Source organism: Chionomys nivalis, chromosome 24 (genome assembly GCF_950005125.1).
Source record: "Chionomys nivalis chromosome 24, mChiNiv1.1, whole genome shotgun sequence".
Lineage (NCBI taxonomy): Eukaryota > Metazoa > Chordata > Mammalia > Rodentia > Cricetidae > Chionomys > Chionomys nivalis.
In genome coordinates, this window is record NC_080109.1 from 38,292,429 (window position 1) to 38,309,810 (window position 17,382).

The 17,382-nt window shown below is 40.6% G+C and overlaps 1 protein-coding gene across 2 annotated transcripts in view; it reads left to right on the plus strand.

The window, feature by feature from the left end:
- Window positions 1-17,382, plus strand: part of Pik3ca (phosphatidylinositol-4,5-bisphosphate 3-kinase catalytic subunit alpha) — a 75,280-nt gene that overhangs the window by 54,061 nt on the left and 3,837 nt on the right. For both annotated transcript variants that reach the window (XR_009056277.1, XM_057756904.1), the window contains exons 10-20: window positions 2,866-2,990; window positions 4,396-4,477; window positions 4,857-5,021; window positions 5,229-5,332; window positions 6,631-6,802; window positions 8,680-8,786; window positions 9,197-9,318; window positions 10,738-10,816; window positions 15,173-15,343; window positions 16,816-16,933; window positions 17,033-17,184. Coding sequence is in view for 1 of the 2 variants with exons in the window: in XM_057756904.1 (XP_057612887.1) it covers window positions 2,866-2,990; window positions 4,396-4,477; window positions 4,857-5,021; window positions 5,229-5,332; window positions 6,631-6,802; window positions 8,680-8,786; window positions 9,197-9,318; window positions 10,738-10,816; window positions 15,173-15,343; window positions 16,816-16,933; window positions 17,033-17,184 (1,397 nt within the window). In the remaining variant the exon portion in view is untranslated. The remainder of the gene's footprint in view (window positions 1-2,865; window positions 2,991-4,395; window positions 4,478-4,856; window positions 5,022-5,228; window positions 5,333-6,630; window positions 6,803-8,679; window positions 8,787-9,196; window positions 9,319-10,737; window positions 10,817-15,172; window positions 15,344-16,815; window positions 16,934-17,032; window positions 17,185-17,382) is intronic.

Consider the following 17,382-nt stretch of genomic DNA (forward strand, 5'->3'; position numbering starts at 1 on the left):
CCCTGAATTGCCCAGTGTCTGTGACATCTTCTAAAAAGTAGAGATTTAAATGAGTCTGCAAATACCAGTTTTGTAAAAATTTTTTCCTTGTGGTGTTTAGACATTGACTGGACAGAAATTCTCACTCTCCCTACTTTGGATAGAAGTTATAGAGGAAGCTGTTTCATCATTACTGGGGAAATCATGGGGTGTGGGCAGCACTGTTTCTCAGCCTCAGCCCTGCTCTGAAGGCCGCGTGAATCTATTTTGTAGATTATGCTGCATGTCACAGGGTGCCGAGCCATATCTGTGGCCTCTGAACCACTAGACACAAACTGATGATCAAAAAATTTCTCCAGATACAACCAAAGGTCCACGGGAGGTGGGAAATCACTCCACTTTAGAACCACAGCTTCAGACTCTGGTGTTGGTGAGATTTGTCTAGTAAACACAATGTCAGAGAGTGTACATTTTCAGTAAAGATGAAATGAGTGAAAGTATTTTCAGTGATAGGCTAAGTCTACTTCTGTCTAGTCAACTGAGTGCTAATCAAGGAATGATTCTGTTTCTATATTTTCTGTCAAAAACTTTGCCACACTTTCATAGTATTTCTTCCATGCTCCATGGTGTGCAACACTTTTCAATTACTGTAGCATCCACTGAGAGAAACAAGGAAGCTAGGCTAAGGAGATGACTTGGCATTGAGAGCACTTGTTCTTGCAGAGGACTCATATTCCCAGCACCCATACATATCGTGGCTCACAACCATCTAGTTCCAGGGAACCAGTACCTTCATCTGACCTTTGCAGGCACCAGGCATGTACAAGGTACACAGCTATATATGCAGACAAAAAAGATTCATATGCATAAAACATTTTTTTAAAATACCTGAAACAGAAAATCAAAGAAGGGAAGACCTATTTTGGCTCATGTTTAGGGGTCTTTGTCCCTCATAGAGAAGAAGGCACATAGAGCAGAGCAGCTCTGTGGTAGTGTTCCAGGGTGTAGCTGATGGGAAAGGAAAGGGGAGGCCTGAGCACAGGCATCCGTCTCTCCCTTTATTCTGCCCAGATCTCCCATCTGTTGGCTGATGCTCACATCAGGGTAGTCCTTCCTTCCTCTTTCTCATCCGTCTGGAGCTTCTCAAAGCCACTGTGTGCTTGACTAACCTAAGCTTTGCCAGTCCAGTCATGCTGACTATCCAAACTAATCATTGCAATGTTGGGCATCAACAGTGACTTGATATATTTCTCCATGAAGAAATGCAGAAGGCAAATGTTTATACAGAGGCCTGTGAAAGGAAAAAGGTGATGCAGAATTCATTCCATGATCATGTGATTTAGAAATATAAATGTAAAATGGAATGTTGAGTGAGAAAAATAACTATCTTGATGTCGTTAACAAAAATATGAACCCTCGGTGTCAAGTGTTGTTTTGACAGTGTTATTTACAGTGTGACAAAGATATTTCAAAATGAAGCACATAGGAGAAAATTTAAGTTTATTACTCTTGGATTCTTGTTAAAATATATAGTAAAATGGGTTTTTTATTTTTATGTAAATTATTTTATATTAACATAAACATTTTAAAGACTATAAAAGCGATGGCATGCATTCTGATAATAATGATGATAGTAAGACAGCAGGTTTCTCTTCTGGACCATATAGTAGCCTCCTAACTGACTTCCCGTCTGCTTTAGAACAGCTGCAGAAACTATTACAAAATGTAGAATAAGCTATGGCATTCATCCCCTTGGTAGTATCACTAAAAGCATTCAACCTGAGCTGCCAGTTTCACGTGTTGACCCCTCCTCTGCTGTGGTCCTCCCCTTATCCGTGGGCCTTTCTCACTGGCTTCTTCACCTTTAAAAAAAAACTCTCCTACTAGATTGGGCGCTCTCTGAATAGGATCTACTTTCTAAGCCTAACAGGAAGAGCAAAGCAGGGTACAGCACACACGGAACCGATGCTCACTGAAGGGTTATGTCCTTCCTCATCCTGTTATGTAGCTTCAGGATGCATCGGTATATAAAGACCAACTAACACGGAGGACTCTTTTTGTTTGTACTGTTCCAAAGGCTAGAGTATGGTATCTGATTGTATAATAATCATCCATGGTATCTGATCAGATGATCTATTACATCGCATGTTTTTAATTGTGGGAAGTAAGTGTGCATGCCTCAGCTTACCTGTGGAGGTCAGGGAGAGCTTGATGGAGTTGGTGAATCCCAGGGATCAAACCCAGGCTGTCAGGCTTGACAGCAAGCGTCTTTATCCAGTCAGTGTACCATCTTACAGACCCTCTTGTTTTGTTTGTTTTATTTTTACATGGTGACACTTGGGATTATTTGAGGTGTTATTCAAAGACTCAGAAGCAAATAATCTGTATTTAAAGAGAATAAATATATTACATGTCATTATATAATGTTTGTTACTTTCTGCTTTGTTCTTTAATGTTGAATGCACAGTGCTTTAATGAGTTAATTCATCTTTTTTATCTTTCTTAATTTGTTTTTTAAACTTAAAAGCTTGCCAACAGTTACAAGGAGTTAGCATTTTTATTTTATTATTCTGCTGCTTCTGGCTCTGTTCTGCCAGATGCATTATCAAGCTGTAGTTAGTGGGGTAGTAGGGGGCCCCATCAGGGAGAGAGGACGAGCTGCCCCCTTCCCTTCGTCCTGGTCTCACCTGACTGCATGGTGGCCATGATAACCATGTGAATGCATTGCTTCACATACAAATACTGTTTTAAATTGGTTCCATAGGAAGAATAAATTATTTTGTGTTAATAAGCTATGTGAGCTTTACTAAAAGTTTTTTTGCTTTTCAAAACATATCACTCATGAGTCTCAAAGAAACCTGTGTAAAGTTATACTTTACTTTACAGAGTAACCGACTCGCCAGAGACAATGAACTAAGAGAAAATGACAAAGAACAGCTTCGAGCACTTTGCACCCGGGACCCACTCTCTGAAATCACTGAACAAGAGAAAGACTTCCTATGGAGCCACAGGCAAGTGTTTGGGATTATGGTCTCAAGGCAGGAAGCCAAGGGAGTGACCAGCATGGTCCCTCACTGTCGTCCAAGCTGGACTTGAGTTCACTGCAAAGTCCAGCTGCCTCTGTTCCTGAAAACCCTCCACCTCAGCCCACTTCCTGAGAGCTGGGATTACAGGTGTGACCCCTCTATCACTTCTGGTTTGTTCTTGCCATATTCATACATATATACATATACATACATTTTAACTATACACAGTAGAGTAAACAAAGTGTATTTTAATTGTTATTTTTTTTTATTTATGTTGACTTTTTCAAAAGTATGGATACAGACGTTTCTTTCTAGAGACATTTGCTGTGTTGATACTTAAACATTTAAGAGTTGTTGTTGTTATTGGGGCAGGATTACAGCCCAGGGTGGCTTTGAACTGTAGGTGAGGAGGGCTTTTGAACTTCTGATCTTTCTGCCTCCACCTCCCAAGTACTAGGATTGCAGGTATGTCACCACACCTGGTTTACAAGGTCCTGGGAATTGGGGTGAAGCCCAAGGCCTCGTGCATGTTAGGTAACCTGGGTATATCCCCATCCTCAAGCTTTTTAAATTCCTTATTAATAAATTGGTGATGGAGATTTACCTATAGCCTTCTACAAACCAAGCACATACTCTACCACTCAGTTGTAGCCTCAGACTGACAGATTGTTGTCTTAGATTTTTTTTTAAAGTAATATTCAAGCAGGAACACGTACGCACTCATGCATGCACACATGCACACTTTAGACAAGCTACTTATGGCTTCATTGATATAGATGCTGTATTTGGCAAGTTCCTTTCCCCTTCTCCTTGAGGAAGAAAATACTGCCTTATCCTCACTTGTAAATCATGTTGCTGCTTGGAACACTAGTATATTTTTTCTTTATTACATTTTATTTATCATTGTGGGGTGGAGGTCATATGTGTCACAGTATACATGTGAAGGCCAGAGGTCAGTCTGCAGAAGTCCACTCCCCATATCACTGTGTGGACACATTGCCTATCTCACTAGCTCCCCATACTGATGGATCTAACAGAGGGAGTTGTAGTTCAGATCTGCAGGGAGTCTGTGAAGCACACGCCTTGTCCAGTAAGCTCATGGGGGTCACAGAGGTCAACAATTTTGAGTGCCCGAAGAGCAGAGTAACACATACGTGATTGTTCTTAACTGTCAGCCAACATTTATCCTCCATTTGAATTCTTGGTCTTTATCATTTTAACTGTAACTGCATAGACATGTAAATGTATGTACAACCATAGTCTTCAACACAAGTTGGCTTTTCAGATAGGCTAATAGTAATAATAAGCTTTGGACTTCTTATAGATGTATAATGGAGGAATTAGATGTTAGAACTTCCTATAACACGTTCTCTATTGTCTTCCCTAACAGACACTACTGTGTAACTATTCCTGAAATCCTACCCAAGTTGCTTTTGTCTGTCAAGTGGAATTCCAGAGATGAAGTAGCCCAGGTGAGACCCTTTAGGTGCTCTCACAGAACCCGTATGTTCCCTAAATCATGAATTCTCAGAAAATCTGCATCGACTTAGATATAAATTGTTATGATGTCATAATTAAGAAACATTAGTCGTAATCATTTTATATATAAAACTATTTTTAAGGTGTGTGTGTGTATGTGTGGTTTTTCGAGGCAGAGTTTCTCTATGTAACAAACAGCCTTGGCTATTTTGGAACTCTGTATAGACCAGGCTGGCCTCAAACTCAGAGATCTTCCTGCCTCTGCCTCCCAAAGGAATGTGCCACCATGTTTGGCTTTAGACTAATTTTAAAGTCAAATGTTAAAGCCGCTTTAAGTTTTACATATGATGTGCCGTCTTTCTCTGCCCACAGATGTACTGCTTAGTCAAAGACTGGCCTCCAATCAAGCCGGAGCAGGCCATGGAACTTCTGGACTGTAATTACCCGGATCCCATGGTTCGGAGTTTTGCTGTTCGGTGCTTGGAAAAATACTTAACAGATGACAAACTTTCTCAGTACCTCATTCAGCTCGTGCAGGTAAGACACTGGAAACTGAAAATACTTTACACCACATCTTTATAACTTATCAAAGCAGTAGCATTAGTTTTATGCTTTTTTTAAAAAAAAATATTTATTACTAATGGTAGGAGCTACTTTGTTTATAGCATTTTTTTAAAAGTCCAGCCACGCAGAAATGGGCCTGATTCATCTGAATTTTTGTTTTTGTTTTTTCTAATTTCTCAGGTCTTAAAATATGAACAATATTTGGATAACCTGCTTGTGAGATTTTTACTCAAGAAAGCGTTGACAAATCAAAGGATTGGCCATTTTTTCTTTTGGCATTTAAAGTAAGTCAGATTTTTTTTTCTACCAAATTTTTTAGATATGTATAACTCATCTCCCAAATAAGTGTATGAATCTTGCTGCCTTGTCTGTCTGGAAAGCTGTTTCAAGCCTGTTCTTTTCTTTGGAATTAAATGAGCAACAGAAGTCATAACTGAACTCTGTACTGTTATTGCAAATATTTTCAAAGGTTTTGCTTCCACTTTGAGCCAAGTAAAATTTGCCAGATGCAAATTCATGTTGTGATATTTCACTGTACACATAGATGAAGTTGTCTCAAAATGAGGATCTTACCTTGGAATTCAGAACAGTAATGGCAGAGTCCAATGTTTCTTGTTAGAAAAAAAGCTTTAAAAATGAAAGTGGATTTTGCAAGTGATCCCAGGACTTTAGGAAGCTGAGGCAGGGAGATCACAATTACTAGGCCAATTTTTGCTCCAGAGAGGGAGAGGGAGGTTGGGGTCAGGAGTGAAAGACTACTTTATTCAGTGTGATGAAGTACTCAAAGTTGCCATGACCACCTAGATTTCAGGAAATTTAGAAACAGGTTTGTGTCTAGTGTGGCTTTTTTTGTTTGTTTGTTCGTTTTGTTTGATTTTTAATTAAAGTTGGTATCTAGAGAAGCTGTGTTTAAAATGAGCATAGAGACAGTTAGGAATGTATGAGCATGCTTCCAGGAATCTCAGAACTCAGAGAGTTTTATCTGCCTCAGTTTACTTTATTCTGCTTTCCTGTCTTCCTTTGTATCGCATATTGAAATTAGTAGCCAAAGTAAACCTAGATCAGTAAAATACACAGTTGCTCACTAAATTATATGGGGCCAAGAACTACTTGATTATTTTCTTCTAAATTGGTAGGTGTTTTAACCATTGTATTGTTAATTAAAACATTTATTGGGCTAGAAAATCGGTTTTCGTGTCTTCTGAGAACATGTATATGCTCATTTAAGATTATGTAGATTGATACGCGAGTTAGAATCAAATCTAAGCGCACTTCCTGTCTGCATGTATTCAGTTTTCCTAGCACAGCCTCTTGATCAAGATTACAGTTTCGCCTTGTCCAGACACTTTACTTGTAGGGCTGAAGCAATGTCTCAGTGACGAGAGCACAGGAGACCCAGCACCTACATGACACCACAACAGTCTATAACTATAGCTTCGGGAGATCCAGGCTTCTGGCCTCCACAAGTACTGAATACACATGGTACACAGACGTATGTGCAGGCAAACACCCATATACATAAAATGAGCAAAAATTAGCAAAGCTGTATATACACATAAATAAATCTTGCTTATTCCTTTAGATCTGAAATGCACAATAAGACTGTTAGTCAGAGGTTTGGCCTGCTGCTGGAGTCCTATTGCCGTGCCTGTGGGATGTATCTGAAGCACCTGAACAGACAAGTCGAGGCCATGGAGAAGCTCATCAACCTGACTGACATCCTCAAGCAGGAGAAGAAGGATGAGACACAAAAGGTATGTGAATGACTTTCCCATTGACTTTGGACTCTTGAAGTGGGCCTGAGTTACTTACAAGCCCAGTATACACATAGATTGTGGTCCTTACAATTTGGACTCAAATTCCACTGTCTGCCAACTTTGTGATTACATATATTATGTGTAGGTTCCTAAGACTCATTTTCCTCAACTGCAAAATAGAAATAATACTTTGAATAGTGTTTGTGAGAAGGAAGTTAATCACATGACCTGAGCAAAGTTCCTGTCTCCTCTCTTGAACATAGGATGCCCACTGTGTACTCTGCTTATGGAGCTGTAGTAATTAAATGGTCTTTTCTTACCTCATTTGTAATTTTGATAATGACCTGAAAACAAGTAGTGAGTTTAACTGGACTCAGTAAACATCTGCTATATCAAGGTTCCTAGGACCTTTTCCCATCCCTCTTCATTCATCACTGCCGGCTGAAAAGCAAACATTGCCTCCCCTCCAGTGAAACAGGAAAATCCATCCACCAGTGAGTCCCAAAGGCAAAGAACAGAAAAATAGGTTTTTTTAAAGTTGAGCAATTAATCTTAAAAAAAGCTACTGTATTAATTTAGATTCCTTAAAATATGTGATTGAACTGACTCTTAAAGTTGTGTAGTATATAGATGCAAATGTAGATTAGTAGTAAAGATAGAGGAAAGACCAGGATTTAGCTGTTGGTGGTATATGAATATGTGAATGATGTATGAGACAGATGAATGCACAAGTTCAGTCCTCAGCAACATATAAACCAAACTTGGTGTAGTGTGTGTGGTACATGTAAATAAATAAGTAAATAAATGTAAAAGGAAAGAAAAATTAGAAAGAATTGTTCTGTTTCTGACATGGTGGTTACGGACAGTGGGGCTGCTCTGAGGAAAATGATTATATTGCTGTAGTTTGAAAAGCTTTACACATATAGTTTGTTCAGTGCTAGAGTCTTCATATCACACACTGACTTTGTACAGTGCTTTCATTAGGAAATTGGAGTTCATCACTCAGTGACTTGTCAGCTTAGATGACATTATGGTGAGGAACTGAAGTTCCACTCTGGAAATAGAAACAGTTCCTGTGGTAGCTGTGTGCTTACAGTAGAGTGTGAGGGCCCTGTGCTAATGTTCGAGCAGACAGAGGTCTCTTTCTCTTATAGTCAGTGGTGATGAGATTTTCTAGCCATTCACTTAATATAGAGATATAGCTTCACTACTTAAATTCCAGTGGGGAATTACGACTTCCTAGCCTGTAGCTTTGGTTCTATCACATTTTATATTTTCAATAAATGAAAGTTTCCTTAAAAACATATCAGGACTGCTTGGGAATTCAGAGTTGATGGCTCGGCTAGGTCTTCATAATGTGAACTGCATGTGGTGTGAGAGCCTGCACACCAAGTGGGTTCCAGATCCTTTAATCCTCCTAACAGTGTGAATGCTTGAAGTTTTCCAAGAAGCCTTAAAAGTAAGAATATTAAATTCAGATCGAAAGTAGCCTGGTCTTTTTGTTTATCTTCTCAAATAAGGATCAGCAGACCACATAATCTAGCCTTACCTACTGAACTCAGCTGTAAAAGCAGCCAGTGTACAAGTGGCAGGACGGTGTGTGTAATGCACCTTGATTTACAGAAGCCACAGCTGGTCTGTAGGTAGTACTTAAATAAATACCGTGCTCAGAGCTGTGGAAGCTGGCAGAGCTTGTCTCCCAGAGCCATGCTCCCACCCTGATGCTTCCCTGACAATACTGCGCAGTCATGGATGTCACCAGAGTTAGCCCGCCTAGGGATGGAGTCACTGCATTCTCAGTGTGTGAAGGAAGCAGCAGCTGCTTTTCTCACATGAAATCCACTTCTCACACAGATTGTGCTTTTTTTTATCAGGTACAGATGAAGTTTTTGGTTGAACAGATGAGACAGCCAGATTTCATGGATGCTCTGCAGGGTTTTCTGTCTCCTCTGAACCCTGCTCATCAACTAGGGAACCTCAGGTAAGGTTTTTATGTCCTTTATTGTCATGTTTAAACAAGTACTTTTCCAAATAAATCTTAACAAAATCCAATCCTCCAGTTCTTGTAAAACAGCTATAGTAAAATACTAGTAAAATAGGCTCAACTAGACCTATCTTTATTTAGAATCAGTTTCTGCTACTTCGATAATAGTTTAAATCTTTCTGTGGTTAGACGTTGTGATATCATACACAGAATGGTCTATATAAAACCAATGATGTGTTCTAAGATTGGTTGAAAATTTATGTAAACATTTTTAAGATTATTTTCCTTTGGAAAAGTTTTAATTTTTGTAACACTTCAAAAAGCTATATTGTATATGTCTTTAAAATAAACCCAAAGGACCAAAAGTATAAAAAACTAAGGTGGTAAAGTCTTCAACTGTCTTACAGGCTTGAAGAGTGTCGAATTATGTCGTCTGCAAAAAGGCCACTGTGGTTGAATTGGGAGAACCCAGACATCATGTCAGAGCTACTGTTTCAGAACAATGAGATCATCTTTAAAAATGGCGATGGTGAGAGAATGAGCTCATGCTGAATGCATGTCGCTGTCTTTACACATGGGGTAGTTAGGAACCATGGGAACCTTTGAGATCCATTTAAGGATTGCTGTATAAAGTGTAGAATATTAAAATGCCTCAGGTTTTGCAGTGTGCATGTGGAGGACTTTGGGAAATGGGATATTGTGCTATAATGAGTTTGAACCCAGGACCTGGAGAAAGTGGGTATATGCACTCTCAGCTCCCCTCATCTGACTTGAAGGTAGACTCTTGCCACAAGGAACTCAATTGTCGTATATCTTAGCAACCAGGGAAATAACTGAAGGTTGACCCTGTAACTCCAAGACTAGTAATCCTTCGTAATCCCACAGTGAGTAGGAAAGCAAAAAATGACATACATCTGCCCTCATTCATTCCTGGGGTGGGCTACAGATTAAAATAGCAGAAGCCAGACTAACAGGAGAAAGAAAGTGTATCTGTATGCTTAAGAAATCACACAGAACAAGACCCCCAAAGAAGTGGCTGAAGCTGGGTCCATCCTCCTGAACTGTCCTGAGGCTGACCTGGAGGAAAGCTGGCGTTAGAGGAGGGTGAAAGGGCAGAACTAAGATGAGTACAGATGGTCCTGATACTCTGGCAAAAGTCTTTCCATCAAAGTTGTTTGACACACAGCTATAATCGCAGCACTTGAGAGGTAAAGGCCAGATGTTCAAGGTCTACAGCTAAATATCCAGTTAAGACTAGCCTGGGCTACATGAGACTGTGTTTCAAAAAAAAAAAAGAAAAAAGTTATCTCAAAAAAGTCCTTATGGAAATGGGTGCCAATCTGTCAGGACCTAATCTTAACCTCGAGCTGACTGTCAGCCTTCATAATTGAGGTGGAAGTTGATCTTCAGAATCAGGAGCCCTGGAGTCAGTGTCTGCCTTGGCTTACTTCATGTGTGCATGGGCGGCTTGCATAGCATCCATTCCTTAATTATTCTGTGTGCTGGACCCTGGGACCATGGCAGAGCCTGCCTCTTGTAGTTTAAAGTATGACTGGGCAAAGAATATTCAACAGATAATGACAAAAATGAAAGAACCGCCAGACAAAGAATGTATTTAGTCATCTGAGAGACTGTTTTAAAGAAGGCCCTGATTTATGTTGAGAAGGGGCTGCAGGAATGGGGGAGACTCACCAGCAGTGAGTGCTCTTGACCCCAGCATTTCATCACAGGCCACACTCACACTGGATTCTACACAAGGTAAATATTGTAAATATAGTTGGAACTTTTTAAATACCTTGTCATTACTCAGATGATTATGCAAAGTTTAGAAGTAGATTAAAAACTTAAAACATTGCTGTCTTGTGAATTATTTTAAAGGTTAAATATAGCTCTTTCTGACAAAAGTGTTGATATGGTATTAAGTGTGCTATACATTTTTGAATTTCAGATTTGCGGCAAGATATGTTAACACTTCAGATCATCCGAATTATGGAGAACATTTGGCAAAACCAAGGCCTTGACCTTCGGTAGGTAATCAAAGCATGGAATGAAAATTATCTTAGGAGAATGAACTAAAAGTCTTTATGAAAATATTCTTTTTTTTTTTTTTTTTTGAGACAGGGTTTCTCTGTAACAGCTCTTGGCTGTCTTAGAACTTTGTTTTGTAGACTAGGCTGGCCTTAACTCACAGAGATGCACCTGTCTCTGTCTCTTGAGTACTGGGATTTAAGATATGTGCCTCCGCTGCCCAATAAAGTCTTAATGGTAGAAGTCTAGAAGCTTATATTAAAAATATTTGCAAAATCAAAAAAAAGTGCAGTAGTGATTAAGAGGTGATCTTAATTGCCTTTTCATCTGTTTTCTTACTTGGCCCCGTAGCTGATGAGACTCACCTAAGTGAAAAGAACTGTCTCATGAGTGCCCTAAGACTGCCCGTGCCTTGCAGTGGCATCAGCAGTAGAGCAGACTTATTAAAGTTCAGACATGAAGCTGCACAGGTGGCCCAGTGGTGAATAAGTTTTGGCTGTTGGAGAGGAGCGGAGTTTGGTTGTGAGCACCCACATTGGGTGGCTTGCAGCTGCCTGTGACTCCAGCTCTAGGGAATCCAGTACCCTCTTTGACCACAGCCACCCACATTTTTGTGCATACATACAAACACAAATAGAAATTTAAGAATATTGAAGTTCAGAAACAAGTTTCATCGTAGAAATTTAGTAATTCTACCTTTTAATAAACGTTGTGGCAAAACTTAGGAAAGCAGCTGAAGTTGTTGTCTATTTTCAGTTCTATCCAGTGTTCTCTGATGGATCACTTGTGTTCTCGTCCTCTAACATCACAGGACTGTGTTATGCTCTCATAGTCACTGCTGCTAATAGCACTTCCTTCTCTCACTTGATTCTTGCAAATCCTTAAGTCACACAAGAGAAGCTGTCTACTCAGAAGTGCTTTTGTCTGGTGGACATCGTCTCTGTCACTGTTCTGTCACTGTAGAGACAGCACAACCAAGACAATTCCGAAAGGAAGCACCTAATGGGGGAGGCTGTAACTTACAATTTTAGGGGGTTATTCCATTATCATCACAGCAGAAAGCAGACAGGCAGAGCACACTGAACTCTTGAAACCTCAAAGCCCACACCTACACATCCCCTCCAAGAAGGCCACACCTCTAATCCTTCCTAAATTCACCTACTGGGGACCAAGCATGCAGATTTTTGAGCCTCTAGGGGTCGTTCTCCTTCCAAAGACGACAGTTCACTCACTGTCCCCATAGGCTTACATGTTATATCAGAATGCAAAATCCATTTAGTCTCATAGTCTCCATGGTCTTTTACCATCTCGGTACTGTTTAAAAGTCCAAAGGCTCTTCTGAGCAAAGCCAATCTCTAACTGTAACCCTGTAAAATCAAAGAGAAGATGACATGCTTTCAACATAAAATAGCACAGTGTATGCCCTGTCGTTCTAGAAGGAAGGAAGGGAGCATAGTCAGGGAATACTGGACCAAAGCAAGACTGAAAATTAGCAGGGAGACTCCAGATCTGCATCTCCGTGTCTGATGTCAAAACTCTCTTCAGATCTCCAGCTCCTTTCAACTCTGACCACAGAGGAGAAGTACTCCAGAGCCCTGCATCTGTCTCTTTTTAATACTCAGTATAACAAGATAGAACTCCCTAAAATCATTTCTTCCGCATCCCAAACACAGGTCACAGATGAGCATTTCTGGATGGAGGTTGTAAAACTAGCTGCTTTTTCATGAAATACTATTTTTATTTTAAAACAAACTGATGACCAAGTATAGGTACATGCGTTTAAGCCCTGAAGTGAGAAGATTAAGGAGGGAAATCCACAGTTAAGGCCAACCTGACTACCTAACAAGACCAGGGCCATCATGGGCTACATAGCAAATCCCTGTTCCCAAAACACCAAAACAGAAATATCTAATGGACAGGCATAACTCAGCTAGGCTCTTTGCCGAGTGTTTTTATTAAAAATGAACCCCCTCACGTGTCTCTCATAGGAAAACTATGCCAGTATGTATTGCCAGTGATAGAGTTTGAATTTTAGAGGGAAAAATTAGAATTGTAGAAAACCTGTTTATGGAGTATTCCCCAATTTAGACTTTTCTGAATGAGATTAGTGGTACCATTAACAACTGTGACTGGATGTGGTTCGCATGCCTGTAACCCCGTATTTGAGAGACTAAGGCAGGAGGATTGGCAAGAGTTCAGCTGACTTGACTTCACAGGGAAGAGTACCAGACTAGCCTGGGATACTCAGAAAGACCACAGCTCAAAAAAAACCAAAAAAATAATATATTTTATTTATTATTTGTTATGCCATTATAAAAAAAGAACCAGCATTTAGAAAATCTATGAAACCTACAAATCATGATATCTTCTAAATGATGCGTACAGGAACACATAATGTCCTTAATGTTAAAACACACATTCAGACACAAGTCAATTTAGATGTAAAAGCATGAAGTTTATTAGTACAGCTTTATAGTTCACATTGCAAATTGAATATCTTATTAATTATAGAATAGTGTAAAAATACCATCACTGTTCTTCCTTTTCCTGGCTGCCTGCCTGTATGTAGATCTTTCTTCATGTGCTTAATTAAAGCATCATGTGCCGGGCGGTGGTGGCGCACGCCTTTAATCCCAGCACTCGGGAGGCAGAGGCAGGCGGATCTCTGTGAGTTTGAGGCCAGCCTGGTCTACAAGAGCTAGTTCCGGGACGGGCACCAAAGCTACAGAGAAACCCTGTCTCGAAAAACCAAAAAAAAAAAAAAATTTAAAACATCATGTATAAAACTTAAAGAGTGATGGCACATACCTGTAACCCATACATTCAGGAAGCTGAGGCAGGGGGATCTTGAGTTTGAGGCCAGCCTAAACCACAAGGCAAGACCTTGTTTCAAAAAAGATAATAAAACAACCATCAACATAAGAAAAACTGCTCATGTCTGTTACTTATAGAAATGTAAGTAACACCACTGGCATGGGGCTAGAGAGATGTTTAATAGCAGTTGCTAATCTTTATTGGGTTCCCAGCACCCACGTTGCAGCTCATAACTCTATAACTCAAGTTGCAGGGGATCTGATGCCTTTTTCTAATCTCTGCATGTTCATGCATGCGTGCGGTGCATGTGAACTCACATTGGCACATACATACCCATAAAAATAATCAGTGGATGAATAAATCTTTATTTTTTAGACAGGGTTTGTCTGTTTGTTTGTTTGTGACAGAATTTCTCTTTTTAACAACCTTAGCTGTCCTGGAATTAGCTCTTGTAGACCAAGTTGGCCTTGAACTCACAGAGATCCACCTGCCTCTGCCTTTCACGCGCCGGGATTAAAGGCATGCATCACCACTGCCCAGCACGAATAAAACCAGTTGGCCATCAAACCCAGACATAAAAACATTTTGAAAAAAAAAATGTGACAGTTTCTCACTTTTTTTTTTCCATTCATTTTTTTTTTTATGTGTACAAGTGTTCTGCCAGCATGTGTGTTGATGTACCACATGCATGCCTGGAAGGGTCTCCAGGAACTGGAGTTACAGATAGCTGTGAGCTATCATGTGGGTGCTGGGAACCAAACCTGAGTCTTCTGAAAGAGCAACCAGTACTTTTAACTGCTGGTCCATTTATCTCTCCAGCCTCCCTCACTGCTTTTTTAGGATAAGTTGTTTTGTTCCATCTGAAATGATCTGTTAATACACAATGACTTGGTTTTAGCTTAACTCATACATTTTTTGTTGTTGTTGTTTTTGTTTTTTTTTTTGTTTTTGTTTTTCGAGACAGGGTTTCTCTGTGGCTTTGGAGCCTGTCCTGGAACTAGCTCTGTAGACCAGGCTGGTCTCGAACTCACAGAGATCCGCCTGCCTCTGCCTCCCGAGTGCAGGGATTAAAAGCGTGCACCACCATCGCGCGGCCTAACTCATACATTTTTAAGAATAGGTTTGTCAATATAAAAAAGAAAATAAAGAGAAATAAGCTAAGACAATAAAGGTCATTCATGTTCAATTTACTAATTTAATATATTTTTGGCCTACTAGAATATTTCAGTTTTATTGAACAAAGATGTCAGCAGCAGTGCTACAGAAATCTGAAAGTGAGAGACTGTTTTCCCAGGAGAGACCCGTCATTTGGTTATTTAGTACCAAATGGTCTGCCCTGAAAACATACATACAAGTGACATTTTGTATATAGAGAACAGGTTATACTTACATATTTAGGAAGATTGTGTGCGTGCATGTGTGTATCAACAAAGAAATAAGCCAGGATTTAAGACAGAACAAGGGACTATGCATGAAAGGATTAAAGAAAGGTAGAGAATTGGGGATTTAATTTCAATCAAAAACATTTGTCAATTTTCCAGAATGCTACCTTACGGCTGTCTCTCCATTGGGGACTGTGTGGGGCTCATCGAAGTGGTGAGGAACTCTCACACCATCATGCAGATCCAGTGCAAAGGAGGCCTGAAGGGGGCGCTGCAGTTCAACAGTCACACTCTGCATCAGTGGCTCAAGGACAAGAACAAGGGCGAGATGTGAGTTTGCTCCTGAGTTTGTTACGTGCTAGTGGCTGCCTCAGTGGACTTCTTGGCTAAGGAGAAAACCACTGTGGTCAGGAAAAATGTACGTCCCTTTTCAAGTAGTGAAGGCTGTTGTGAATGAGCGAGAGGGTTGCTTATGATTTGATGGGTCCCCATCATTCACCTTGTATCTCACATCCTCTTACTCTTAATCATAAACAAAACGAACATTTGGTGGTGCAGCAGTTAAGAATGCATGTTCCTTTCCTGAAGGACTCAAGTTCAGCCCCCAGAACCCATAATGGGGGTGCCTTAGACCACCTCCAGGGTGTCTGGTAGCCTGTTCTTGTCTCCAGGACACCGTCACTTGGATCCACATGCCCATGCATGGATAGATACTTAAAAGTAGAATAGACTTACTCAAAAAATAATATACATTCAAATTTTTACTTCTAATATGCTAAAAATGCTGTTTTAGAAAATAATTTTCAACACTATCAATAATGGCGCATGCCTTAATCCCAGCATTTAAGAGGCAGAAGCAGGTGGATCCTTAAGTAGCAGACCAGCCTAAACTACAGAGAGAGGCAGAGGCAGAAGCAGGTGGCTCTCTCTTGAATGTGAGATCAGCCTAGACTACATAGTCAGTTCCAGGCTAGCCAGGGCTATATAGTGAGACCCTTAAAAAAAAAAATTAATTTTCTCCTGCAGATTGTGGCTTATCCCAGCACCCAAGAGGCTAACCCAGGAAGATTGTTGTATGCTGTGAGTTCAAGGCCAGCCTGGGTGCAGTGTAAGACCCTATCTCAGAATAACAGAAAAATTGGGGGCTGGAGAGGCGACTCAGTTGATGACCTACTTTTGCACAAGCATAAAAACCAAAATTCAATCTCTAGCACCCTTATAAAGCTCTGTGGTATGGGTTTTTAGCCTGGAGGCAGGCTTGAGGCAGGAAGCCGGGACAGCTCTCTTTAGGGGCTGGCTGGCAGTGAGTCCCGATTCAGTGAGGCATTGTCTCAGAAACTAAGGTGGAGAGATTCTGAAGAGAAGGCAGAGGTTAAGGGCTCTCACTGCTCCTCCAGAGGACACGCCCACATTGACATTGCGCTGCTCGTCTCCAGCTCCGGGCTCCAACCCTCTTTTGACCCCCACAGATGTGGATCCAGTCACACAAAATTCACGTGTCAGAATCCTTAAATGAATGAGATGGCGAGTAACAAAAGGCACTAGTGTTGACCTCTGACCTTGGCACATGCACACACACATACCACGGGGAGGGAATTATGATGATGTTTCTTTCCTTCTGGTTAGAATTAAGCTTAGGTCAAGGAACATCTAAAAATTTTCTTGAAAACTTAAGAATCTCAAAACTTCTCAGGTCTTCAGACATTGTTTTCCCCCGATGTTATTGTGAAACTTGAGCCATCTTTCCCCAGCTACTCTGTTTCCACAGCACCCACCCATGAGGTGTTTATTTCTTTCTGTAGATACGACGCAGCCATTGACCTGTTCACAAGGTCGTGTGCTGGGTACTGTGTGGCAACTTTCATCTTGGGAATTGGAGACCGGCACAACAGCAACATCATGGTGAAAGACGATGGACAGGTAGTAACTGTTAGCGTGCTTTCGGGATCTTTAAATGTATTGGCTCAGGGTCTTTTATATCTGCATATTAAACTAAATATAATTTCTTATTTCTGAAAGCTGTTTCATATAGATTTTGGGCACTTTTTGGATCACAAGAAGAAAAAATTTGGTTATAAACGGGAACGTGTGCCATTTGTTTTGACTCAAGATTTCTTAATAGTGATTAGTAAAGGAGCCCAGGAGTACACAAAGACCAGAGAGTTTGAGAGGTGAGCTTGGAGACTGTGGTGGGGAGGCGCCTGCAGCACAGCAGGTCTACACTCTGTGCTTCAGGCAGCGGTTGTCAGCTGGAGAAGCCCAAGGCTCCGGCGGCTTTGGTTTTACTCATTTGTCTGATATGGGGGACGGGGGGAAAAGGGGATGAAAATGAAAACTGATTTCGTTCATCGAGCTAAGTGAGACCTACA